General features: G+C 60.5%; 2 protein-coding genes across 5 annotated transcripts in view; one reads left to right on the top strand and one right to left on the bottom strand.

Moving 5' to 3' along the window:
- The first annotated feature begins 778 nt into the window (after positions 1–778).
- TP53BP1 (tumor protein p53 binding protein 1) lies at positions 779–20,726 on the top strand. 3 transcript variants are annotated; one of them, XM_053272797.1, is made up of 24 exons: positions 779–1,288; positions 1,432–1,617; positions 2,787–2,811; positions 3,201–3,394; positions 4,839–4,950; positions 5,389–5,480; positions 5,874–6,010; positions 6,381–7,524; positions 8,174–8,299; positions 8,827–9,045; positions 9,440–9,491; positions 10,085–10,180; positions 10,763–11,249; positions 12,450–12,608; positions 13,238–13,497; positions 14,028–14,204; positions 14,315–14,718; positions 14,808–14,999; positions 15,332–15,538; positions 15,788–15,991; positions 17,925–18,019; positions 19,575–19,774; positions 19,972–20,117; positions 20,424–20,726. In XM_053272797.1, the coding sequence occupies exons 1-24, from the start codon at positions 922–924 to the stop codon at positions 20,606–20,608; spliced, it is 5,466 nt and encodes a 1,821-aa protein (XP_053128772.1). In that variant the 5' UTR covers positions 779–921; the 3' UTR covers positions 20,609–20,726. The 3 variants fall into 3 exon arrangements, with proteins under 3 accessions (XP_053128772.1, XP_053128770.1, XP_053128771.1); XM_053272795.1 differs by having other exon boundaries at positions 845–1,288; positions 5,877–6,010; XM_053272796.1 differs by lacking the exon at positions 10,085–10,180 and having other exon boundaries at positions 845–1,288.
- A 1,883-nt stretch (positions 20,727–22,609) lies between these two features.
- The window catches only part of IQGAP1 (IQ motif containing GTPase activating protein 1), a 45,444-nt gene continuing 42,874 nt past the window's right edge, over positions 22,610–25,179 (bottom strand). For both annotated transcript variants that reach the window (XM_053272036.1, XM_053272035.1), the window contains exons 37-38: positions 24,121–24,229; positions 22,610–22,917 (exon numbers count right to left, since the gene is read on the bottom strand). In XM_053272036.1, coding sequence (XP_053128011.1) covers positions 22,804–22,917; positions 24,121–24,229 — 223 coding nt within the window. In that variant the 3' untranslated portion in view covers positions 22,610–22,803. The remainder of the gene's footprint in view (positions 22,918–24,120; positions 24,230–25,179) is intronic.

Below are 25,179 nucleotides of genomic sequence, written 5' to 3'. Positions count from 1 at the left end.
CCGCCACCTGGGTTGCGACTGTCTGTGCGGGCCCAGGAACCTCTGGCTGGCCCTTATCCGAAGTGTGGGTGGGTGCAGGCTGCAATTGCTCAGGGGACGCACTCTGCTCATGCTCAAAGGCACTCTCATTTCTTCCTTGACTCCAGCCACATGTACAAAGCATGCACGAAACCCTGGCAGGGCACCATTTCCTCTCCGACTTAAGCGGCATGGCAGCCGGTATCCGCTTTCCTCCAGGCTGGATTCACAACGCATTGCTCTGCCCGGAGGCCCGCGGTCTCTCTGCTCAAGAAGTGGAAGCCTGAGCCGGCGGTGCGTCGGACTGGCAGGGGTGGGGGGTGGGGAATCGGGGCGGGAGGAGCCCCCCGCGCAAGGCCGCCGCCAGCGGCTCCTCCAGCCGGAGAGTGGGGCGGGAAGCGCGGCTGCTTTGGCCTCTGGGGCTGGGGAGGAGGCACAGCAGAGCCGGCTGCTCTTCGGGCCCCCCGCTGGTCTTGGCGGAGGGTGACGGCAGGCGGGGGAGGGAGCCGCTGCCCCGACCACGGACCGAGAGCCGCGGCCTGGGTCTCCGGGAGGAAGCCGAGGGGAGGGGGGTGTCCCCGACCCCGCCGCTGCACAACCCCTCGGAGGGTCTTCCCCGGAAAGGCCGCCAGCAGCAGCAGCGGCGGCGGCCACCTCCTCTTCCCGACCCCGAGAGGGGGGAGAGGGGACTGCCCCCGCCCCCGCCCCCGCCCGGCCGCCTAGCTCGGCCCTTCCATCCTCCGCCGCTCGGGCGGGGCGCTGCGTCGTCGCCGTGGCAACCTCCACGCAGGCGTGCGTGGGGGGCGGGGCCTGCGGCGTGTCTCGCCGCGGGAAGAGGCGGAGGCGGGCCCGGCGGTGCGCTCGGCCCGGTCGGAGGGTTGCCGCCGCCGCCGCCGCCTCGCCATGGAGCCCACCGGCCTCAGCCGCAGCCCCCCGCCTCCGGCCTCGCCCCGCCTCATCGTGGAGGACTCGCAGCCCCCCGGCCCGGACCCCGACCCCAGGCCGCCGCCGCTGCTGGGCCTCGCCGGAGAGGGGGGAGGGGCCGCCCTGGCTCGGGCCGGGGGGGAGGGGGCGCCTCCCCCCGCCGGGCTGCCCCTCCCCCCGCCCCCCGCAGACGCCCCCCGCGGCGGCCTGGGAGCCCCCCTCAGCCAGGCGCTGCCGCCGCTGCCGCCGCCCTCCAGCCAGAGCCTGGTGGCCGGGCCCGAGCAGGCGGGGGAGGAGGCGGCGGAGGAGGAGGGGAGGGCCGCCACGCCCCCGCTGGCGCGGCCAGGTAAGCCGGGCGGACCGCGGGCCTTGGGCGGGCGGAGCCGCAGCAGCAGCAGCTGCCCGGCTCCGGTGCTGACGCCCCCCTCCCCCCTCTCTCTCTTCCCCCCTCCCCCTCCCCCCTCCCTCTCTGCGCGGGGTCGTCTCCAGAGTGGGGGGGCGCCTCCTCTCCTTCCCGGTCCTCGTCGCCGCAGCCGCCGTGGGGCGTCGGGGCTCTGCAGCTGTCCCAGAGCCAGGACTTGGAGCCGGGAGCCGAGCCGGCCGCCGGAGCCCCCCCGCAGCAGCAGCAGCAGCAGCAGCGCGGGCGCAGCCCCCCCGGCTCCCCCCTCGCAGGCGGTAGGGCCCCCTCCTTGTCTCTTGGGGGCGGGGCGGGGCGGGGCGGGGGGCGCGGTCGCCTCGGGCCCCGGGAAGAGCGGCGGGCTCTGGGCGCCACGTGGGGCTGGTGGCGAAGGGAGGGCCTCCCCCCTCCGCCCCGCCCCGCCCCGCCCCGCCCGCCGCTGTGCTGGACGGGAGGCCTCGCTCTCTCTGCCCGCGGCTCGGGCGCTGCTGGGGCCCGCCTGGGGCGGCGTGGACGGAGCACCCTCCTCTCCACCCCCCCGGCTGGCGGTGCTCTGGCCCGGCCCCTCCTCCTCCTCCTCCCGCCCTGAGCCGCGGCTGCGCAACCCTCGGCCGCCCTTTCCTCCTCCTCCTCCTCCTCCTGCTGTGTCTCTTGGAGCGCCGCGCAGAGCTGCGCGTGGACAGCCTGGGGAGAAAAGCGGGCGGGGGGGGGGGGAGGCGGCCGCCCAGCTGCCGCCAGGGCTGCTCCGGAGCTGCCGCCCTTGCTGCCAGCAGCCCCGGCCTCGGGACACGTTGCTGGTCTCCTGGGGGCCCACCGAGAGAGAGAGGACACTTTAACAGGCCGGCTTGGGGCTGCCGCTGGCTTAGTATTCCAGGCTGTTTGTTTTATGTATTAGTGCATCCATATGCTGCCAGTTATTAAATCTTTCCATGGTTTCCAAAGAGACCAACAGAATTACAATAAAGTTGACTGAGCTATTTTACTTTACCTGCAATTCTCTCCTGCTCTTTCTCTGAGAAGTCTATATTTAACCTCACAAAAACCCTGTGAGGTTCCTCAGGCTGAGAGAAGTGACTGAGTTTCATGGCTGAACAGGGACTTGAATTTGGATCTCCTTAGCCCTAATCCATCACCCTGACCACTACACTGTGCTGCCTCTCTGTTAATCAGCAACTGAAAGGTTGAAGGAGAGGATGTTTAGAAAGCCATAAAGACCACCAGGGACTTCAGCTCTCTTGTTTCAGGTCCAAATGGCTTTGAATTGAAGTCTGGGTTTGAAATTCTTTGGAAAGGACTTTGAATAGAGTGCAAGAGATCTAGGCAAGCCTTGTGCATGTTGGGGGGCATTCTGGAGGGAAGCTAGGTTGCGCAGAGAGCCAATTTCTGTTTCTTTTTCTGCCCTGACTGCCTGCGGACCCCAATATGGTGACATGGCGTGGACTAACAGGGCCTGGGAGGGATTGCCTTGCAAGGTGAGTGTCTGCTGTCACCCCTCCTCGGTGTTCTTTTGGTGAAGGGAGATAAATCTCTCCCCCCCCCATAGTGGGGTATAGGGGGTAGTTTATCCCCCCTGTCTCCTCTGGACTTTTGCAAGAGGTGACAGCAGCAGTGAGGTTCTGTGTGCACCTTTTACGCGAGCCCAGTGTGAGGGCAGAGACCGCTCCTCCATGCCTTGAGTCCTCTGCATGTGCCGCAGGACCCGGGAAGTGGGGTGGATGGTGAAAAAGCGGGCTTGTCCAGCAAGCCAAGGCAAAATGGGTGGGCCCTCACCTGCTGTCAGGCTGGTGCACTGCCTTCTCTCTTGCCGCCAAGGCGGCTTGCTCTTATGCTGCCCTGTGTCTGGATACGCTGCTCTTCCCAGGTCCCAGGCTGTGCCCAGCAGCGGCACCCCCCCCAGAACTCTACAGCTTCATAAAGAAGTTCCCAGGAGCCCAACCTCTCCTCCTGGCCAGCCTGAAAGAAGGCCGCAGGTGAAGGATCCCTCTAGTTGGGGTTCACAGAATGCTGAGCTTTTCTCTACCCAGGAAGATATGTTTGGCCAGAGCAATACAACAGGTGAGAATGGACGGGGTGGGGTGGGGTGGGGTGGGGGAGGGGTGCCGCTTCTCTCCCCTCGTTCTCTGGGGGAGGGGCTGCTTATGCTGAGAGTCTCAGACTCTCCAGCCGTCTTGAGATCCATGCCCAGCGCTTTGCAAGGTGCAGGGTAGTTGGGGGAGGAATGGACAGCAACTGGAACGTGGCTAATGGGCATTCCGGTGACCCTGAGGTGGCGCTTCCTTCCTTTCCATCTGGAGGTGTTTCAGAGCCCATCTCCGGGCCACCCTTTTGTTGCATTCCTGACACTGCTGTATTGCCAGCATCTTTTGCATGCTGCAGTGTTTCCCTGTACTGATTGTGCAGAGGATTTGGGGTGTGGAGTGCCCGGATCTCCAGTGGCTGAACGAGTGATATAGGGCTGGGGAGTCGAGCATGGAATTTCTCAAAGTGAAACTCATCCATTGTCGTGCTAACCTTTCTGTAGCATCCTGGAAGTTCAAATTCTCAGACAAATATGCAAAATTATTCTCTTGTGACTTAACTGAAAGGCATTTGCAAGTTGCCTGCATAGTTTAGGAATATATTCGTTGCTTCCCATGGTCAGTAGGAAGGACCCAGCGGAGCATGTAACTAAGTTGTTCACCAGTGAACAACTCGGCACCCAAATAGATGGTGGAGACCATTGCGGGTGTTCCTCCACTGTACTGTTGATGGATGGATTGGTTGGTTGATTGATGAAGTGCCGTCAAGTCGGTGTTGACTCTTAGTGACCACGTAGAGAGATTCTCTCCAGGATAGTCTGTCTTCCACTTGGCCTTTACGGTCTCTCAGGGGTGCACTGTACTGTTACCACAACAGTGGCTTCCAGGGTTAGAGATGGCAGCTGCCTTGCATTTGCATAAACTAGGCTGGAAGTATCCCAGCTGAGCCCTAAGTGTTAAGTGCTGATGCCCGGGAATGTGAAATATTTCCCAGTCCTCTTGGATGTCCTTGAAGTGCTTCTTTAATGTGAAAAGACATAGGTGGCCTAAGGTCTGCCTAAGGTCTTCACAGGCAACAGGAGATGCGCCAACGGACTGAGAAGGGCTAACTGAGCAAAGAGGCACCTCTCCAAGTGGCAATTATCTTCTGTTGAGCAGGGGGAGAGCAACTGGTCCTGTCCAGCTTCAACAGAGCCTCCTTCCAGTGGTTGTTGTTAGTGTCTATCTTGTGTTTGTTTTTAGATTGTGAGTCTCTTGGAACAGGGAATCATCTTATTTAGTCTTCTTCTGTGTAAACCGCTTTGCACACTTTTGTTGAAAAGTGGTATATAAGGGGTACTAGAAATAGCAGTAGGGGGAACAGGGAGAGGGTTGCTGCTGGGATGCCAGTTTGCCGGGCTGCAGAAGTGTCTCATGGGTTGCTTGGCACAGCTGCACAGGCGTTCTCTTGGCTGATTGGAGTTTCCTCTTGTTTGGAATAGCTCCAGGTGGTGGCTGTGCCATGTCCCGGGTGGAAGAGGCAGGTTCTCCAGCACGCACTCCTGCGGACTCCCTGCACGTCCTTCACCTCTCTGGCCAGGGACCTCTTTCCACGTAAGCAGCCAGCCCCCCGGGGTTGCTCTTGCTCTCTTGCAGGCCTGGCTCACAATGTCCCTCCTCTCGTTTTCTTTTTTCCTGACAACACGAGTTGAGTCAGTTGCACAGCTAGTTGTCCCTTGCATGGAGTTGCTTTACTGGATCACTTTATTGGACCGCGTTTGCCTGATTGGATCACTTGCTTCCTTTGTTCCTCCTCACCCTTGTTGGGACTCCGTTCCGTCATCCGTTTGTGAGCTGACGACCCTGCCCTCCGTACACTCTCCCTTTGGCTTCAGGAGGAGATGCAAAGAAGGCTCCTGTCTGCGAGCGGGCTTGCCCCCCAGCTCTGGAGGGGCTTTTCTCTGAGGCCTTAACTGGGAGAGGCCTCCTTTCTTCTTGTGAGCTTGTGGAGGCAGAAGGATGCTGGTGCAGTGGTGTGCTTCTTTTCTGCAGCTGTGCTTCCGGCCTTCTGGCACTGTCTCCGGGCGCTTTGCAGCCGGTGCCTCTCCTCGTCCCAAGAAGCCCAACAGAACAGGGAGCAGAAGGTACGGCATCCTTCCCTGTTGGCATTCCCTGCGAGCCACCTCACTGTGGTCCCTCTAGGCCAGTCCTGCGTGTGCTGACTGGCAGCAGCAGTTCAGGATCTCAGACGGGCCTTTCCCAGCCCTGCCTGCAGGTGCTGCCGCTGCCCGGGTGGAGCCTGGGGCCTCCTGCATGCCAAGGAGATGCTCTTCCGCTGTTCCAGCCCTTCCTCGTGATGGGAGCTCCGTGGTGGAGATGCCCCAGTTTAGCGTTCTGGGGAAGAAGGACGAGGCAGTGCATCCCTCTCCCCACATCAGTTGAGCCTCGGCAGTGAGACTTCTGCTCCAATGGCCGGAATAAATCTGCCCTCCTCCGCAAAGGGGGTGATCGTCCATCTTCCCCTCTTGTTGTTGCAGCAGCAGCAAAGCAGGAAGAGGCATCCATGGAGCTGAGCACTACAGGGCTCCCGCAGGCATCCACGCCTGTTTCTCACAGTGCACCAGGTTTTGCCCCAGGATTCGTCTCTGTCCCATCCCAGCCAGAGTTCTCCCATGTGAGTGGTCAGGAGTCCCCTGCCGAGAGACAGGCTGCCTTTGGGGCTGGTTTGGGGAGGCAAGGGGGCTCTCCTGAGAGACCCAAGCAGGAGTTGGTGTTTCCTGAAGGATACTTTCCTGTCTCCGTGGGAGGGGCCCCTTCCTGGGGTGGCGGCTTGGGGTGGGCCATGCCCAGAAGGCCGATGGCAGCATGTCCTCTTCCTGGCCTGCAGGAAGCTCCGCTCTAGGAGGAGGAGGAGCCCTCCTGGTGGCACTGGTGTTGGGGCCACCACAGCACCCTCAGGGAGCGGGGCAGGCTGCAGAATCTGGCTCTTGGGCAGGGACAGCTGGCCGGCTGCTGCAACCTCAGCTTTGTCTTTCCCCCCGCAGGACACCTTCCTCCCAACTCCGAGCTTGGAAGAGGGGCCCGAAGCGCAAGCAGAGGAGGGGGATGGCGCCAGCGCCTGCTTGCCAGCAGACGGCTCTGACGACCCAGAGGCCCGCTTGCCGGTGCACTCCGGAGGGGGCTGTGCGTTGGTGCTGTCCGCTAGCGAAGGCAGCCCGTCCATGGAGGTGGCAGGCAGGATGGTGCACACCCAGGAACCGGCCACAGCAGCTGGGGGTGCTCCGGGGGGGCGGCCCTGCTTGGCCAAAAGCGGCAGCCTGCAGCAGAGGCCTGACGAGGACCCCCCAGCCCCACTGGCACAGGCTCCCGGAAGCGCCCCCGCTGGAGATGCCCTGGGCAGTCCACCTTGTTCCGGGGGCCTCTTGGACAGCGGCTCTCTGGGACTCGAGTGCGAAGGTGTCCCAGCAACGCCTCGTGAGGAGGAGGAGCAGCAGCAGCAGCAGCCGCCGCCGCCAGAGGAGAGCCCCTCTTCCCTCCGCTTGATGCTCTCTCAGGACCGGTCCCTTGTCCTGGAAGGCCAGGCAGGGCCAGCAGCGGAATCCCCGGCAGCCAGGGAGGACTCTGGCGCTCTGGCCCAAGCAGCGGGCAAGCCGGCAGCAGCAGCGGTGGCTCCAGACAGCTGTGCAGGAGGCCCCTCGGAAGACTCCAGTGAGGTTCTGGCCGCCCAGAGGGCTGGTCTGGAGGTGGAGCTGCAGCCCCAGCCTTGCCTGGAGGGCAGTGGGGCCCAGGGGAAGGCCGGCCTTGCTCCTGGGATGCTGCTGCTGCCCGCCTCTGCAGGCCCGTGTCGCCAGCCGAGTAGCGCTGTGCCAGGGGAGAGCTCGCCCTTGCCTCCGGGAGGGGCGGGAGGCGTGCCCAGGCCCAAGCGGGACAGAAGGCCGGAGGGCCCGGCAGCTGCCCTTCCGGGGCCAAGTGGTGGGGAGCCTGCCACCCTCCCAGTGAGCCCGCCAGCTGCAGGCAGAGAAGCAGCCCTGCTGGGGAACCAAACCCTGCCTGAGGAGAGAGACGGCGTGGGGGTGCCGGCTCAGAAGCCCTGCCCCATGAACTCCGAGGGCCCGCAGAAGCCTCGTGGGCTGGAGCAAGAGAAGCCGCCAAGGGCCCCGCCTGCCCCGCCTGCCGGCCTGCCCCATGGTACGTCTCCTGGGTGAGCTGGAGCCTCAGCAGGCCCGCCAGGCCCCGGGGGTGAGTCTTGTGGCCTTGGAACGGCAGCAGCCCCACGGAGCTGGCCGGGGCCTCCCTTCTGCCTCCGAGGCCCCTGGGGGGCCTCCTCCCTTCTAGACAAGGCCTGAGGGGGCCCCCCACGGCTTGGCGCTTGAGGCTCCCGCCTGCCTCCCCAGCCCACGTGGGCCCCTTCTCTCCATTCCTGATGCTGGTTGGGGGACCTACTGCTCTTGGAGAAGCCAGCTGTGCCGTGGGGCAGGGTGGGGGGAGCGCTGCCCTCTCCCGTCTCGACATGAGAGCTTGTGTGCTTCAGCCATGCGGGCGACATCCTTGCCACAGCCCCCCCCCCAACGTGCCTGTAAAACGGGGGGTCTGGGGCGGTCCGTGCTGCGCTGTAGGAAGCACGGATGCTGGTGGTGGGATTTGGGGAGGGATTGGCGCTTCTCCCTTCCCGCCCCTGGGCTGGCTGACTGGCGTGTCTTGGTTGCTGCGAAGGTGTGTTGGGAGGTGCCGGAAGCAGCCCCTTTGCGTCCAGCGGGGTGAAAGAGCAGCAGGCTCCTCCACTCAGCCCCCCATCTCTCTCTCTCTCTCTCTCTCTCTCTCTCACGCTGTATTTCAGAAACTCCCCTCCATGTCCCTTTGCTGAAGGAGGGGGGTGTCCTGGCCCAGCCCCTGGCCAGCCTCACCCCGCCACCTCTGCTTGGCCAGCTTAAGAAGGGCCCCCGGCGACACAGCACTCCGATTGGTGAGTCGTGGGGGTCACGGTTGCATCCTGCCCACCCGCCACGCCTTGCCCTGAGAGAGCTGCTTGGCGGGGTGTGTGTGTGTGTGTGTGTGTGTGTGTGTGTGTGAGAGAGAGAGAGAGAGCACACCTGCTGGGGAGGAACGATGCAGTCGCCTTGTCTGGTTCCCTCCACCTTTGCTCGCAGAAGTGTGTGTGTCTGGGGGGGGGAGGATGCGTTGCCAAGTAGCCTGTTGGCAGCGAAAGGCCACCGGGGAAGCGGAGCTCTGCTCAGCAGGGTGGGAGGGAGCCCTTGAGACCCGCCTCGGGGACTGTGCTGCCCCCCAGCCCCCGTGGTGCCGGAATGGGGTGGCCAGACCGCTGGGCTGTTGCTGTGGTGCTGGCGGGGGCCCTTGGAGAGCGGCAGGCCTGAGGGTTGTGGGGCAGGGAGCCCCACGGCTGGGTGTCCGTGGGGGGGGGTGCTGGAGGAAGGCCAAGCATGGGCTGTGAGCGGCCCCTGGCAAGCTGGCCTCTCCCCTTGCTGCTGCCAGTGGATGGAAACTGCCTGGAGAGCCCCCTGACGGCCAGCGACATCACCGCCGAGGGGGCCCACGAGGACGACGACGACGACGTCACGGTGGAGAGCCCGGGGGAGAGGGAGGAGAGCGGCCGGCGGGGGCCGGCGGGGGCCGGGGCGCTCTCTCTGCGCATGGACCTGGTGACCCCTGCGACTGAGGAGAGCGACGGCTCGCTGCCCTTCAGCTTGGAGAGTAAGCGGCCGCCCCCCCCCCCCCGTGGCGCGTCCTTCCCTGGGGCCAAGCAGCCGCCCTGGCGCCCGTGCTGGGCCACAGGGCCCTCGGTGGGGCTGCATGATGTGGGGTGGGGGGCGGCTGAGGGGAAGAGCCAGCAGAGCGCTGCCAGGCCGTGTGGGGCCCTCTCGCTCAGGGCTGCCTGCACTGGCTGGCAACCGTTCTCCAGGTTTCCGGGTGGGGGGCTGGGAGCCTGTGTGTGTCTGTGTGGCCTCCCCAGCCCTGCCCGGGACGGAGCCGGGGGCCCCTCTGCCTGTCCTTGCTCGGGCTGGGCTGCTTGCCCCGGAGGCCAGGCGGCGGGAGGGGCTGGGGGTCCCAGTCTGAGGCAGCCCCTTCCTTTCTCGCTGCTCCTCAGAGCCCGCAGCTGGTGACAGGAAGACGGGGTCGGTGGCAGGAGCTCTTGCCAGGTGAGTGACGCGCGTTGCTGCGGGGGACCTGGAGAGCCCCCAGCCCTGGCTGGTGGTGGTGGTGGGGGGGCTAGTGGCTAGTGGCTGGCGCAGGGGGCAGTGGGGAGTGGCCGTCCTCCCCTCATGCATGGAAGGCCCAGGGGGTCAGCCCCTCACTGCGTGCGGCGGGTGGGAGGCTTCCGATCTGGGGCTCCTGGCTTGCTCGTCGGAACAGGGCGGGAGGCGGCCTCTGCCCCCCCCCCCAGCTTCAGCATGCTGGAGACCGTCTTGTTGCAGCAACTTGTGTTGGGTCCCACACAGAGGGAGGGAGGGAGGGGGGGGGCTCCCCAGAGAGGAGCTGGCGCTGGCCGGGCACAGCCAAGAGGGCAGAGCAGCTGTTCAGCAGCTGGTGAACTGCAGAGCTGGTGTGGCGCTCTCACCTGTGGCCTGGGGGCGCTTCTGCCTGAAAGGGCCCCCCCCCGGCTCCCAGGGCCTGCTCCTGCAGCCGAGTCCTGGCCCAACGGCCCTGCTGGAAGGCTGCCTGCTGGGCACGGCCTGTCGCCTGGGCAGGAATGTCTCCCAGCTCCTGCTGCTGCTGCTGCTTCTCTCCCCAGCTCTCCGAAGAGGCCCTCCGTGTTCACCCGAGTCCGCCAAGTCCAGCAGGAAGAAAAGGCGGCAGCAGGCTCCAGGCGGCCTCGCCCGCCATTCCGGCAAGTTGGTGGGAGGCCTCCTTGTTGCCTTGCTTGGGCTCTGAGCAGCCTGCCCGGCCCGGCCCGGCCCGCCATCCGCTCCCAGGCGTAGGGTGCTTCTCGCCTCCCCCCGGGGGGCTCCTGCCTCCGGGCCAAGCGTGCTGTCTGGGCCTGCTGCTGCTGCTGCTGCTGCTGCCGCCACTGGTTGCCATCCAGCGGAGGGTGCCGGGGGGTCTGGGAGGGAGCTTGATCTGAGCCAGACAGCCTGTCCCTGGGCGGCTGGAGCGGCCACTCTAGAGGCCCTTTCTGCTAGCCATGCTTGGGCTGCCATCTCCCGGTGGAAGAGAGGGGTGGGCTGCCCGTGGCTCCCTTGGAGGTGAGCCTTCTGTACGTGGCGGTGCGGTGTGCTTGAGCTCTTGCTGAAGTGCGTGCGTGTGTGTGAAGGGGCCTGTCTGCATGGCTAGGCACTCCTTTGCCGGGCTCTAGAGAGGTGGGCTCGGGCTCTCTCATGAGGGCATTGGGGCGACACATGCTGGATTGGAGGGGCCTTGGGGCTGGCCCAGAGGGACTGTTCTCCTCCTTTGTCTTGTGATTGGCTTTCAGGGGGGACCTGTTCAATTTCCCAAGTCCTCAGGAGGAGGAGGAGGCGGCCGCTGCTGCGCCTGGAGCCTGGCAGCCCCCGCGGAGACCGGCAGCCCTGGGACAGGGGCAGGACCCTGGGCTGGATGCCGAGCAGGCAGGCGAAGCGATGGAGGTGGCGGCTGCTGCTGCTGCTGCTGCTGTTGTGGGGGCTCGGGAGGAGCCCGAAGCAGCTCTGGCTGCAGAAGGGGAGGATCGGGGCCCCAGGCCCCCGGGGGCTGGCACCAGCAGCAAAGGGATCCAGACTGCGGCAGAGGTCCGTCAGGGCCCGGCAGGCTTCGTGTCGGCTGCCACGCAGACGGCCTCCTGCAGTCGTGCCGAAAGAGGGACCAGCATGGCTGGCTCGTGTCCTGGGCGGCAGGATGCTCAAGTGCAGACAGAGGACGGCCGTGGGGGGAGGCCTGCCCCTGCTGCTGGGGGGCAGCCAGAGCCCCCCACCCCCCGTGACCAGGTGAGAGGCGGCAGCAGGAGCTGGGGCTGCTGGGTGGCAGCGGGGAGCTGATTGAGGGGGAGCCTGTCCCAGCGGTCTGCTTCGGAGGGTCCCCTGCAGGCTGCTTGGCTCGCGGGCGGGGGGAGGGGGGCGAGCGGCCCCTCGAATGCCAGCTCCCACCACCAGCACCTGAGCACAGAAGCCGTTCTGGCTGCGAGTCGCAAGAGAGACCCCGTCAGGGAATATCTGTGAAGAAACCTCTTCACTGGATAGGAAGAGGAAAGGTCTCTCCCACCCAAACGGTACAACCAAGAGTGCCAGGCTGGTAGGTGTCAGAAGCACCCTTCAGCTCACGCGCCTTGATGGCTCTAGTCATCCTTGATGTGTTGAGGGAATGTACAAGTAGTAGATGGATCTTTTAAAATTCAGATCAAGATTTTTTGCCCTTGGGGGTTTGATGTGACTTAAATCCATGCTTGACTAACAAGCAGCAAGGTGCTGGTTCGAATCCCCGATGCTGGGACTCTGTCGGGCAGCAGCGATGTAGGAAGGTGCTGAAAGGCATCACCTCCTACTGCGCAGGAGGCGGCGGCGATAGTCAGCCCCTTCTGAATTCTACCCAAAAGACAACCCCAGGGCTCTGTGGGTGCCAGGAGTCGAAGTCGGCTTGACGGCACACTGTACTGTACTCTGAATCAGTCCAGCCGGAAGCACAAAGGAAGGCTCTGTGCTCGCGAGTGGCCATTGCCTCCTTTCCAGAATGCCATCCTTGCCCGGGCCTGGTGATGAGCAGTGAGTGGTGGTGAAATCCAGACCCCTCTTCCTCTCTCCAGAACCTGCTGCCATTCTCTTTCACGGGTGTCCCGAGAGAGTAACGTCCCCAAGTAGACGCTGTCTGGGCCGTCATTTTATGGTCCTCATGGTGGTCCTTCTTCCTGCAGTTTGCTTAGTACAAGGATTCACAGCCTGCCTACTGGGGATGTGCATGGAACTGGGGCGGGGCGTTTGAAGGCGGCGGGGGTCTCCCTTTAAGAGCGGGGAGGGTGCACTGACTCCTCCCGCCGGTGTCAGTTTTTGGAAAAGTCACTTCGGGGCAGCAGCGCACCTCCCTGCCACCCCGTTGCCCTCGTCTTCCAGATATAACCGGAAGTCACCGACACGGGCTGCGTTGTGTGTGTGTGTGTGTGTGAGTCGGCTTTCTCTGGCTTTCCTTTCCTGCAGAGAGAGGAGGAGTCGGAGTCCGACCTGCCTCACCCGCTCCCAGGCAGAGTCCTGCAGCGCCATGTCCGGACGATCCGGGAAGTGCGCACGCTCATCACGCGGCACATCACAGATGTCTACTATAAGGACGGGGTGGAAGTGGAGCGTCAGGTGGTTGAGGTGAGGCGTGCCGCGCCCCTGCCCCCCTTGCCCCCCCTTGGCCAGGACTTCCTCTGGCTGGGGTTGGGATCCTGTGCAGCAGTGAAGAGCCTTTGGTCCAAGGCTGGGCGGCGGAGGGGGGCCGCCTCTCCCTCTGGAAGCTCCCCCGCCCCACCCAAAGGCAGCAGGGGCACCGGAAATGGGCCACACGTCCCCGTAGATGCACAGTTGGCCTGCTGTGGAACTGGGCATCAACCTCTATTTCTGGCCTGTCAGTCTGTCTGAAGGAGGTGGGTGGGGGGACGCCCTTCTTCTTTCAGGGGTTGCAGGGTGAAGTGATGGGCAGGTGTTTATATTCTATCTCCCACCCACCCACTCACCCCTGAGCCGCTCAGCAAAGGCAGATTTTTTCTTCTGAAACTTATGTAAACACACTAGTGCTGCAAAAACACCTGGTGGGGGCTCTTGATGCTGCTCTGAGGTGGCGCACCTGGCTCTGGACACTCTGTGTGTGTGTGTGTGTGTGTGTGTGTCTCCACCCTGGGATTTCAGGGAGGCCTCTGCGGTGGGTGCCTGCTGCTGGCCCTTGGCGTCCTCCCCGCCTGTGTCCTGCCTGGTCTCTCTTGGACTCAGCTCCACTTTCCTTCCAGGAGACCGAAGAGCCCCTCGTGGAGTGCCAGGAGTGTGAGGTGGACGTCTCGCCCTCCCGCACGGGGGGCTCTTCACTCACCTCGGGAGACCTGGGAGACATCGGCTCCTTCTCCTCCAAGGCCTCGGGCCTCCAGCGCACCTCCAGTGGTGGGAGCAGTGCCTTCTCGGCCCCGCAGAGTGGTGGGAGCTCCGGGCGTGGAGCTGCGTCCCTGAAAGGGGGAGCCTGCAGTGACCTGGAGCCGGGGGTCAGGCAGCGGAGGTGGGTCCAGGGCCTCGGGAGGGGCCGAGAGGGCCGTAGGCACCGCTTTCTGGCCGTTCCCTCGCAGGCAAGGCTGCGTTGCATTCTGGGTGGCTTTGGCTTCTGAGTCGGGAAGGTTAATCGATCTCTTCAAGGAGATCTAGCATTAAAGGGTTCGGCATATTGGTGGCCCAGTTTCAAAACTGCAAACTTGTGTCAAAGGACATGAGATCTGAGTAGAAAACGAGTTGAATTTGTTCAGAGTGACAAGCGTTGGTGTTCCTTTTGGGTAGCGTGATGCAGAAGCATTGGGAGACCATATCATTTTCAGAGTCGTCCGAAATGGAGTGGGGGCGGGGGGGTTGAGATGGCCAGCTGTGCTGGCATGGCCTTGCCCTCTCCTGACCACGGGGACGTGGCTGTCCACATGAGCCTGTGGCTTCCCTTCGGGGTGAGGGCGGGCTGTCCACCGTCCCAGGGAGTGAGGGCACTGTGGCCCGTGAGGCGTGCGCTGTGCCTCCCGAGGGCCTAAGCTGCCTTTGTCTCCCTAGCCCTGCCAAGGGGGGTGGCCAGGCCCGCCCTCCGGTCCAGCCTGAGCATGTAGCAGCCGCAGGGTGTGAGGAGGAAGAGCCCGGCCTCAGCGACCAGCTGGGCAGCAGGAGAGCGCCTTCTGTTCCCCGCGGGCGAGGGAGAAGGGGCCGCCCCACCTCGCGGCCGCCTGGAGCAAGGTAGCGTCGTGAGGGTTGGCTGCAATTGCTGAGGGCTTGGCGCGGGGGGGGTGGGGTGGGGTGGGGGGGCTGCCTAGCAGTTGCTCTCCTCTCCCTCTGTGCTTCTGCAGGCCTGGTCTGTCCACAACAGAGGACCTTTGGGCTGAAGAAAGAAACGCGCCACACCTCCCAGGCGGCCTGCCAGAGGGCCAGGAGCAGGCGGGGCCCCCTCTGCGCCGCAGCGGCTCCCCGGAGATCCCTCTCCAAGAGCGCTTGGGCTTCTCTGACAGCACTGGGCCCTCCAGCCCCTCTCTGGGGAGCAGCTTTGTGGGCCTCCGCGTGGTGGCCAAGTGGTCCTCCAACGGCTACTTCTACTCCGGGACCATCACGCAGGACGTGGGGGCTGCCAAGTACAAGCTGCTCTTTGACGACGGCTACGAGTGTGACGTGCCTGGCCGGGACATCCTCTTGTGCGACCCCCTCCCGCTGGAGACGGAGGTGACGGCCCTCTCGGAGGACGAGTACTTCAGCGCAGGTAGCGGCCTGGAGGCGAGGGGGGGAGGGAGGGAGGGGGGGGAGCTGGCCGCGGGCTGCCCCTGACGCCGCCCTCTGCCTTGGCTGCAGGCGTGGTGAAGGGCCATCGGCAGGAGTCCGGGGAGCTCTTCTACTGCATTGAGAAGGACGGGCAGAGGAAGTGGTACCGGCGGACGGCCGTCATCTTGTCTCTGGAGCAAGGAAACCGGCTCCGGGAGCAGTTTGGGCTGGGCCCCTGTGAACCCATCACGCCCCTGGCCAAGGCGGCTGACATCAGCCTAGGTACGGCACCCGCCGGCGGCAGCCCAGACGCCCTCCTTGCGCTGGCCCCAGAAACGGCAGCCTCGGCCAGCTGCAGGTAACTGGGGGCTGGCTGGGTTGCGGCGGCCGAGAGGGACCTTGGGCCAGCCCCGCCAGCCTGATCTCTCCACTGCCCAGGGGCCCTTTGCCAGCCTTGGCCTGAGCCCGGGACCTTCTGCTTGCAGGGCAGCTGCTGCGCTCCTGAGCGTGGCCCAGTGTGCAGGGGCACATTCGGGGGGGGAGCGGGGGGGCGGCACTGCTTGCTTCTGCCCGCGGAGGGCTGGGGCTGATGGCGTTCTGCCTGGTGGGTTTAGACAACCTGGTCGAGGGCAAGCGGAGGAGACGTGGCCACCTGGGCTCCCCCAGCACCTCCAGCAGCGGGACGCCCCCCCGCAAGGGCCCGGAGAGTCCCCAGACGCCACACCGGCTGCCGGCTGGCAAGAGGAAGCTGCTGGCCTCTGAAGAGGAGAGATCGCCAGCCAAGCGAGGGAGGCGGTCAGCCTCCTGCCTGAAACCAGCTGGTAAGCTGTGTGGGGAGCCTCCCTAGCCACGGTGGCGGCTGCTGCTGCCGCTGCTGAGCTTGGGCGGGTTGGCGCTCTGGTGCAGAGGCCCTGCCTGCCTGCCTGCCTGGTGGCTGCTGCCATGAGGGCGCTGGAGGGGCTCCTTGAGACTGGGCTGGCCCCAAGAAGAATGGAGGGGCTCCCACTGTCGGTGGGCAACACGTGCCTCCCCCCCTCCCTCACAGCCCCCCCTCTCCCCCCCCCATCCAGGGACTGCGTGTGCCAGGGAGGCGGTGAGCCCGTCCAGCAGTGGCGGGGACTTGGGAGACGCCTGCGTCCCTGATGAGCGGTGGGGTCCTCTGCCCCACAACAAGACCCTCTTTCTGGGCTACGCTTTTCTTCTCACAATGGCAACCTCCTCGGATAAACTTCCCCGTCATCAAAAGTCTGCCCTGAGCAGCGAGGAAGAGGAAGGTGAGACCCTGGCAGCCCCACTTCCCTTTAGGGGGCAGCTTTCCTCCGAGCTAAACAGACCATCTCTGTTAGTTCATAATGGCAGCATGCAGGGAGGCTTCCTCCTTTTCCAACAGTCACGGTTGTTTATTCTGCCAAGGTGAACTTTCAGAATTCAGTCAATGTGCTCTGTCATTTTCTGCCATCAACTTCTTCTATCCGACTCCATATAATCCAACTCCCTTTTAAATCATCAATATACAAGCTTAGTTCCAGCAAAGAACTTCCAACGTTCCATTTAACTCTGTAACCAATCAAGCCCCATTGAGTTGTGTTGCATCCTAATAGCTGCAGTGATGGTGAAAGTGTCTCAGAATGCCGGTTCATTGAACTTCACACATTCTTCAGTTTGGGCGTTAGACAGGAAAAGAATTTCTTCTTCTTGTTGGCAAACACACTGGCACAAACAAAGAAAGGAGTCTCCTTCTCGGTGAAATCCTCTTATTCAATAGAAGTTTATTATGGGTCCTACTCACCCCTAACTCCCCCCCCGCCCCGCCACCCGCCTGTTCCTGCCTTCCCCACAGCGGCCATGCTGTGGTGCTGAGGAGGCGGCTCTGGGCTGCCTCCACCTCCACCTCCCTCTGGCTCCGCCTGCAGATCTCGATGGAAGTCTTGTGAGACGGGACTTGGGAGGGGATTTGCCTTCTGCAGGCGGAGCCCGAGGGAGGAGCCAGGCCCTTGGGGAGTTGGGGGGCCGTGGCGGGGGCCTGCCTTTTTGTGCGCATGCGCAGCCTAGCGGGAACAGTGGGTGGGAGGCAAGGCTGCTCAGAGTCTGGTGTGTCTGGAGTGGGTTTTAAAGTCAAGGCAGCTCAGAGTGTGTGTCTGTAGAGTGCGTCTACAAGGGAGTAATTGAAAACCCATCAGACTGTACTGGAAAACAGGAAGAAGCTTTTCTAGGCAGATGAATTTACGGCCTCCTTTTTTTTTTTTTTTTTTAAGAGAAGGGGACATAGCAAAGCTTTTCTGGGAGGGCATTTTGGAACTGAGGGCCACAACTGAGAAGGCCCTGTCTCTCGTCCTCACCAACCTAATCTCAATCAATGGTAGGGCTGCAAGCTGGGCCCAAGGTGATGAGCGGAGGGCCCTGGCAGTCTGGGTGGATGGGATCTGACCGATATCCTGGCCCCCGGCCGTGTAGGCCTTGAAAGGTCAAAGCCAGCACTCCGAAGCTTGCTAGCATGCCTGAGGACACCTGGGGCCTTCATAGCTGAGGAGCACACTGGCCTGGGGAAGTCCTGCTTCTTCCCAGCTCCCCCGCCGTATTGCCCCCACTCCCTGGGAGGGCTCGGTCTGGTCGACTGCCTTGCCCCTTGTGGCTTCTCCCGTCATAGTGGCGGCAGCAGCAGCAGCAGATGCTTGGCTGCTGGCATCCCGAGGGGTCAGTGAGGGCAGCCGCAGCGGGGGCTCAGCTCTGAGCAAAGCGGCCGGCCCCTCCTTCTGTCACAGTCTTGGACAGCTGGACGTACAGACGCGCTGTCTGTGTGCCTTGCCATGAGCTGAGAAGGAATAGGGGCCACCCTGTGGGCTGTACAGGGTTCAGCTGGCCATGTGACGCCTCTCCAGTGACACTTCAGGAGGGCGTGTGCAAGCTGGCCCTTGGGCAGGCAGGGGGTCTGGAAGCCAAAGGAAGAGGGACAGGCCCAGTGTGGGCAGCGGGCCCTGGCAGGAGTGACTCGTGGCTGCTGGGGCTGGGCTCCCAGGGCCGAGCCCCTCGCTTCCCCCAGTGTCGCTGTGCAGCCCCCCTGACCGGGGACTGGTTGGGAGGCAGTGTGGGGTCTGGAGGAGGTTGGGGCTGCCAGGGGTAAGCAGTACAGCTGCTTGGGAAATGAAGTGGGCGGGTGGGGTGGGGGTCCGGTAGTCCCAGCGCCGTAAGCACCCTTCTCTCTTCCAGAACCCGTGGCAACCACCCCTTACAACAAGCACTATGTGGAGCTCCAGCTGGAAGCTGGAGGCGGCTTCATCCTGGAGGACTTCAATGAAAGCCAGGTCAGGCTTCTGCTCCCACTGTGTTTGAATGACAACTCCCACTGTTCCCAGCCACAGTGGCCAGGTGCAGGGATGATGGGAGCTGTAGTCCAACATCTGCAGGAGGCCTGGAGTTGGGCAACCCTGTGCTAGAGCCCTCTGAAGGGGCCCCCTTGGGAGGGGTCCCCACGCCTGCCTGGGCAGGGCGGCTGTTGTCAGGGTTTTGACACTTGACTGTAATTATGGTTCTGTGGGGTTTTTTTAAAGTAAATCTCTCTGATTGATGATTTATACTGATATTTATAGGCTGCTTTTCCACCTGCAAGGTTTTTCTTAATTAATTTAATTATTTCTCCATGTAAGCTGCTTTGGAAACTTTTGTTGAAAAGCAGTATATAAATATTTGTTGTTGTTTACAACTAGCAATCAATCAAAACAAAAGCAGCACAAAATCCAAACTACCAGGGAGATGAGTCCGTTTGCCAGTTCAATCAAGGCCCAAGGCCTGTTGAAACAAAGCAGTCTTTGCAGCCTGTTGGGATGCATCTTGTGCCAGAGGGAGCTTCCTCCCTTCCTGGGGCAAATAGCAGCCTTCCTGTCTGAAAACTTTTACACACGGGATGGGGCGGGGGGGCACCTTGCTCACAAAGTCCTTGGATCACAAAGACCCTACTCTTTGTAACTGCCTTACACTCCACCCACTCCCCATTTTCAGTTCCAGTATCCTTCTGGACCGTCAGAGAGTGTTGGGAATGGTAGACACTGCTTTGCAGTGGCTCCACTCCTACCTTTTGGGCAGATTCCAGATGGTATCACTTGGAGATCCTTGCTCTTAGAAACAACAGCTTCTGACTGGAGTCTCACAAGGCTCCATACTGTCTCCAATGCTTTTTAATAACTACCCAAAACTGCTGCAAGAAATCATCAGGAGATTTGATGCAGGGTGTCATCAGAATGCTGATGAAACTCAGATCTGTTTCTCCCTGTCAATGTCATCAGGAACAGGCATAATCTCCCTAAATGTCTGCCTGGAGGTGGTAATGGGCTGGGTGAGGGATAACAGACAGACTAAATCCAAAAAAGACTAAAGCACTGGAGTTTGTTAGCCCTGGCAAATCACAGACACACAGACTTATCCCTTAAAGAGAAACCAGCCCCTGAAAATCTCCCCTCGTCCTGTTAGTTAGTTTGAAGGGGGGAAAGGCTAGATGTTTAGAAAAGCTTGCTCACCACCTGAAGCTGTGTCTGCTCTTCACAGAGAAGGACCGATGGAGTCCTGCTCCCTCTCTGTCAATTCCCAGTTGGAAATCATCAGGCTGACAAATGCAGTCTCCATCCCATAGCCCACCCCAAACCCAGTTTGAAATGGGTCTAGATAATCTGTTCCATCCAAAACTGTCTGGAGCTGAGAGGCCACCATCCTCCACCACCTTGCCAAACCATGGACAGTTGGAGTCAATTGCAGCTGACTGGGGCAGCCCCACCTGCTGAACCGTTGGGATGTTAGGCCACCTGCACGGCCTGTTGGGTGGGTGGCAGCCTACTCGAACAGGCTTCTCTCTACCCCCTTCTTCAGTGCAGCGCTGCCTATAAGTGCCTCCTGATAGCAGACCAGCACTGCTGCAACCGGAAGTACTTCCTGTGCCTTGCGCGAGGAATCCCCTGTGTGTCTCACGTCTGGGTCCATGACAGCTGCCATGCCAACCAGCTCCAGAACTACCGGAATTACTTGCTGCCGGCTGGGTATAGCTTGCAGGAGCAGAGACTGCTGGACTGGTGAGTGCAGGGAGGGAGTGGTGGTGGTGGTGGTGGTGGGAGCAGTAGTCAAGAGCACCTGTGAGGCCAAGAAGTGGGCGCTCCTGTTGCAGCCAGACCCAGGCTGGCTGTGCAAAGGGAGCAGGGTCCAGGTCTGCAGCTAGCCCCATCTCCTTGGCTACCTGCTGAGCTGGCTGCTCCTCCCCGGCTCCTTCTAGGCATCCCCGAGAGAACCCGTTCCACCAACTGAAAGTGCTTCTGGTGTCCGATGAGCAGCAGGCCTTCTTGGAACTCTGGTCTGAGATTCTCATGACGGGGGGAGCCGCTTCGGTTAAGCAGCACAAGTCAGCCGCTTGGAGCAAAGGTGACGGTGCCTGGAAGGCCCCTGCTGGGCTGCTCTGCGGGGGGCTCATGGGCAGGCAAGGCCTTTGCTGGCTTCCGGAGTGGGGCAGGGGCACTCCATGCCACTCCCTTGCTGCTGTTAGGCCCACTGCAGAAAGGGAGAGCTGAGGTGGTGGCAGCTTCCGCGTTTGGGTTCCAGTTTCAAACGGGCCTGCAGAGGAGGGGCATGGGGTTGGCAGTTGCTTGGGGAAGTCTGGTGCCCTCTTGCTTTTGAGCTGCCTTGCTGGGCTTCAGCTCACAGGGCTGTTCTTACCTTCTGGTCCTGCAGATGTTGGTTTGGGTCTGTTTGATGTGGTGGTGACGGACTCTTCCTGCCCAGCTGCCATCTTGAAATGTGCAGAAGCATTACAGCTGCCCGTGGTCACCGAGGAATGGGTCGTCCAAAGCCTCATTGCTGGAGAGAGAGTTGGATTCAAGCACCCGCAGTATCGACCTGCCTCTGTCTCCTGCTGAGGCTGCCTTTAGACCGCCACTTTAGATGTCTGTCTCTTGACTGTGCATGAAGTGCTGTATATAGTTTTAACTGCTGGACTTTTATGATGAAATAAATGTTGATTTTTTTGTTGTGGTACCAGCGATGTCTCCTCTTACTGGCTATATAGTGCCATGTCCCTCCGAGAAGCAGAATTCCCTCCCCCTCTTTCATAGCGGCTTCAGCATGCAGCTTTTCTCATTGGAAGCTGTAGCTGGGAGCCCTGAATGTGGCAGGAGACCCAACTATGTGGCCAGTCCACTTTCCTCCATGGCTGTCTTCACCATGGCTGGGGCTAGTCCAGCACTTGTGAGCCGTGTTGCATTGGTGCCCCCCCCCCCCCCGAAAGTCCAATCGATTCCAGACTGGGAAGGTCCTCTACTGCAACCTCAAGCCTTCTGTGGAGCAGGACTCTGCTAAAGCCGGGGTTTCCAAACTGGGGTCCCCGCATGGCTTATGAGAGCTGTAGTCTGGAAAAGGGAGTTGTCTTCAGGGGCTGATAGCTGACCAGCCTCCGTTGGAAAACCTCTGGGGAGATCACCACGGCAGGAGGTGGGCTGTTCCACTGTCGGCGCGTACGGCTGGGAAATGCCTCCCAGCATCTAGTTAAATGTTTCCTTGTAATGTCAATCCAGGGGCTCTAGTCATGTCCTCAACAACAGAAGAAAAACCTGCTGCTGCTGCTCCTGTGCAACAGCCCTCCTGATTTTTGAAGACTGCTATCACAGAAGAATATTTTCCCCAGGCCAAACACACCCAGCTCCTTCTGGATTCTAGACTGCTCACCACCTGCATTGGTGTTCCCTGAGCCCGTTCATGTTGATCAATATCCTTTTTAAAATGCAGTGCCCAGAGCTGGCCGTAGACTCCCAAGGGAGCTCTTTCCAGCACAGGATAGAAAGGGAAACTAGTCTCATGCCTGCAGCCGGAGATTGCATCTGCCTGCCTCACGTTCAATTTGTGGCCCAAGATGGAGCCTTTTCACTTGTCTTCTTGTCAAGGCAGGTCTCCCTCATCTTGTACTTGTGCATTAAACACAGGACTTGGCTGTGTTTAATCTTGGCTGAACTTTATCTTTGGCTGAACTTAAATCTTGTGGGTTTTCGTCCAGTAATAGAACCTGCCATGATCATTTTGAAGCTTGATTCTGCCTTCTGTCAGCTTCCCCAGCTTTGTGTCATCTGTGGATTAGATATATGCTCTCTCTGCTCCTTCATACAAATCATTTTTAAACACATTGAAGGGCCCCGTGATGGCATTCCCACTCCCTGCAAGTTGATGTGGCCCTCTGAATGAGCCTGTTCGTCATGTTTGGTCAACCAGCTGCAAATCAGCTTAATGGTAGGACCCTCTGACCTGCATTTTACCCTTTTATCAACAAGGCTATTGTGGGAGACGTATCAGAATCTGTTGCAAAGGGAGAGGTGAGGAGTTGGGCATGATGAGCCTTTGAGAGTGCCATGGGGGCTCCTAGTCATGGACACATTCTCCAGTGGGGCAGCCTTGACTGTGGGGAGGAACCTCCTCTTGTATGACAGGCAGGGTCCCTCAGGAGACCCATACCAAGGCGGGGAAAGCTTCCCCTCAGCGTCCAGACTAGCCCTGCTTGGTTCAGAGGCAGCACGATTCTGGTGCTGCTTGTACTCCAGCTCAGGAGACAGAAGGAGCTACTGTAGATTATTGTGGCTCTGGCCACGTGCAGAGTGCAGTTCTCTCTCACCACCCCCACCCACCCAGACAGGTGCCGCTTGAATCTTGGTGCCTCTCTGGCTGCAAGCCAAATTGACTTCCAAGCACCATTCTCTTCCAGCACCAAGGATTTCAGGAAGCTGCTCCGGGCTTGTCTGCTGAAGACTAAGAATTTTGGACACGAGCCAGACTGTGTCCACAGGTGCAGTCCACAGCTCTTTGTCCATATGGACCAGGAATGCTGCCTGCCACCCAAGGACCCAGACCCCAAATACACAGAGAACTTGCACAGAGACTCTACAAATGGTTTAATTCATGGCGCCACAGTTTGCATAGAGGGGAAACAGGAGGCAGAAGCTGGCACAGCAGTGGAGGAGATGCCACGAGGGCTGCTGGGGGCCTCCAGGCACTGGGTGGCTCTGTCTGTACTGGAAAGATACGAAACAAGCATACAGAAGGACAAGAGAAGCTTCCCTGGGAAGGAAAGCTACTTCCCATAGAACTTCTTGTTCAAGAGAAAGATCAGGAGATTCACGTTAACTTTTGCTCGGTCAAACAGCTTCATGACTGCCACGCCTTCATACTGCAGCTGCAACAGATCCTGTGGAGAAACAGAGGGATTAGCCAAGAAAACCGGTGCCTTATGGAGGGAGCTCTGCAAAGACTGAAGGGGACAAAAACCCCAACCCCCACGCTGTGGGGCCAACTGCTGCCTGCAGCTTCTATCTCCCAACTTGGGCCTCAGTGCAAGTCCAGGCAGAGTAATTCAAGGAGAGACTTGGCGGCAGCCACAAGCAGCAGCCTCTTTCCCTAGACAGGGAGATTCCCGCCAAGGGGGAACGTCGCCACTGGAAGCAAAGGGAGCTGGAGGAAATTCTCACACAGCTGAGAAGGACAAAGTACCAACTGGCAAACTGCTGCAAGTGAGCACTGGCAGCCTTAGGGACCCCCAGTGGCCACTGCGGCGCCCCGGGGCCACCTCTAACGGCAATGCTGGCTGCAGCACAGCCCCAAATGGACCAAGGCCGCTCCCCACCCCCAGGCAGACGGAATAGACCTGACATCCCCCAGCAACCCCAGGGGCCTTCCTAGTAGGTCTGGCACACACACACACACCCCGACCGTTCCCATCTGGAGTACTAACTCAGCAGACCGTCTGCAAGACCAGGGCCTGCTCAAAGAACACCCGAGGACTAGATCATGCCAGGCTCAGGAGTAGGAAAGGCCACTTGCCAGAAAACTGTGGAGCAAGCCACAGAGTTAGTCCCCCATTTGATGAGGCGGGGTGGGGTGGGGGGGATAGCTTGGAACACCACAGGGGAGAGAACAATCCTCCCTCTACTGGAGAGGGATCATGGATGTGAACACCCTTCAGTTTTAACCTCTGTCTTTGCTTGCCGTCTCAGCCTGCAGTTTGTCAGGCTTTTGCGGGGTTAATTGACACTTTTCAAAGGCTTGATCTCTGCCTTTTGCAAGAGCCTCCTCGATGTCTCCTCACTGGGTCATTCCTAAGCACTGTGTTTCCTTCTACCTATTTTGTCTTGCATACTCTGAGAAGATGGTCTAGGGTTTTGTTCTGCCGGCTGCCTAGATTTTCACTTTGCTCTTCTTTTCTCGAAAAAAGGCAGGCTACTTAATGGTCTTTAAGCTTAACTCAAATAAACTTGGGATCCAGCTAGAGTCAAGGTTCTCTCTGCCAAACTGTTCAGGAGCAATAAACAGGTGATTTTTATTCAACACTAACATTTTCTATACCCTCTGGAGAAAGCCACTATAAACTCAATGCAAACATCAAGAGCCATACCTGATAATGTAGCATGAATGTCTCCATCTGCACACCCATAAACTTTGCTTTCACCTCAAAATCTCCAACTTCCTCTGTTGGACCGATTTCAAATATCACATTTTTAAATCTATGTAGTTTGGGAGAAGAACAGGTAAATTATTTTAATATGCAGGTGGCAGATGAGGCCCACCTGAAGGACTCCCAAGTCGGGATGGAGGAAAGGAAGGAGGTATCTGGGCTTGGCAGGGGTGGGGGGCTCTCCTGCCACCATGTCTCCTGCTGGCCTCACTTCGGAGGCTCACCAAGGGGACGCAGCAACGGCTTCCCCCACTCAACACTGCACTGTTGCTCTTTGTAGCACAGAGAGATGTGGGGGGGGGAGGGATTTGCCACCTGCTTTTGCTTTCATTCTTTCAGCCGGGTGCAGCAAAGTCCTTTTGTCTAACATTTGGCCTTGCCCAGTTTTCATTTCCCCTCCACCACACATTTCCACAGAGGGGGATGAATCCCACATGGAGCCAGTCTTAAGTGGCACAGTCTCAGAAGCAACTTCCCACTTTCATTGGGCTGAATAGCTGGCTCCAATCACCCACGAGTAGCTCATTACAGCAGTTCTCTAAGGAAGGATAGACGGCAGATGTTCTCTCCAAAAGACCCTCCTCCTCCTGAAGGAGGACAGGGGTGTCGGGAAGAGGGGGTGGGGAGCAGCGGATGGCCATCTGATGCCAGGTGTAGCCGAGGAGAGACATTCTTGGCCAGGAAGCTCCTACATCTGAAGCCCAGCTCTGCCACCCCCCCCCCGCATGCAAAGGTCAAATGCAATCTGTGCCATTTCCATTTCAAGGGCAAGGATTTGGCCAGTCAGGTGGCTTTTAGAGACTGTCTCAAGGAGCCTGAAAAACTGTGGGAGGGTGACCAGAAAGACGTGGCAGGGTTAGGGGGTCATTCCTGGAGCCACACCCGAGACTTTCCCCACTTGCCCCTCCAGCTCCAAGGCTGGGGCTTGTTGGCCATGGCAAGCACAACTCGGGGGGGGGGTGCGGGGGGGGGAGGAGAAGAGAGAGATCGAGATCAGAT

The sequence above is a fragment of the Hemicordylus capensis genome, chromosome 10 (assembly GCF_027244095.1).
Source record: "Hemicordylus capensis ecotype Gifberg chromosome 10, rHemCap1.1.pri, whole genome shotgun sequence".
NCBI classification, from domain to species: Eukaryota; Metazoa; Chordata; class Lepidosauria; order Squamata; family Cordylidae; genus Hemicordylus; species Hemicordylus capensis.
The sequence above is the reverse complement of the archived record's forward strand: the minus strand, read 5'-3'. Positions and strand labels throughout refer to the sequence as shown.

Excerpts from the sequence above, each read along its gene's own strand:
- TP53BP1 (XM_053272797.1), top strand. The coding sequence starts at position 922 with ATGGAGCCCACCGGCCTCAGCCGCAGCCCCCCGCCTCCGGCCTCGCCC. Across the intron at positions 9,046-9,439 it reads GCTGCCCTTCAGCTTGGAGA|AGCCCGCAGCTGGTGACAGG; the intron begins GTAAGCGGCCGC and ends GCTGCTCCTCAG. Across the intron at positions 20,118-20,423 it reads GTCAGCCGCTTGGAGCAAAG|ATGTTGGTTTGGGTCTGTTT; the intron begins GTGACGGTGCCT and ends CTGGTCCTGCAG.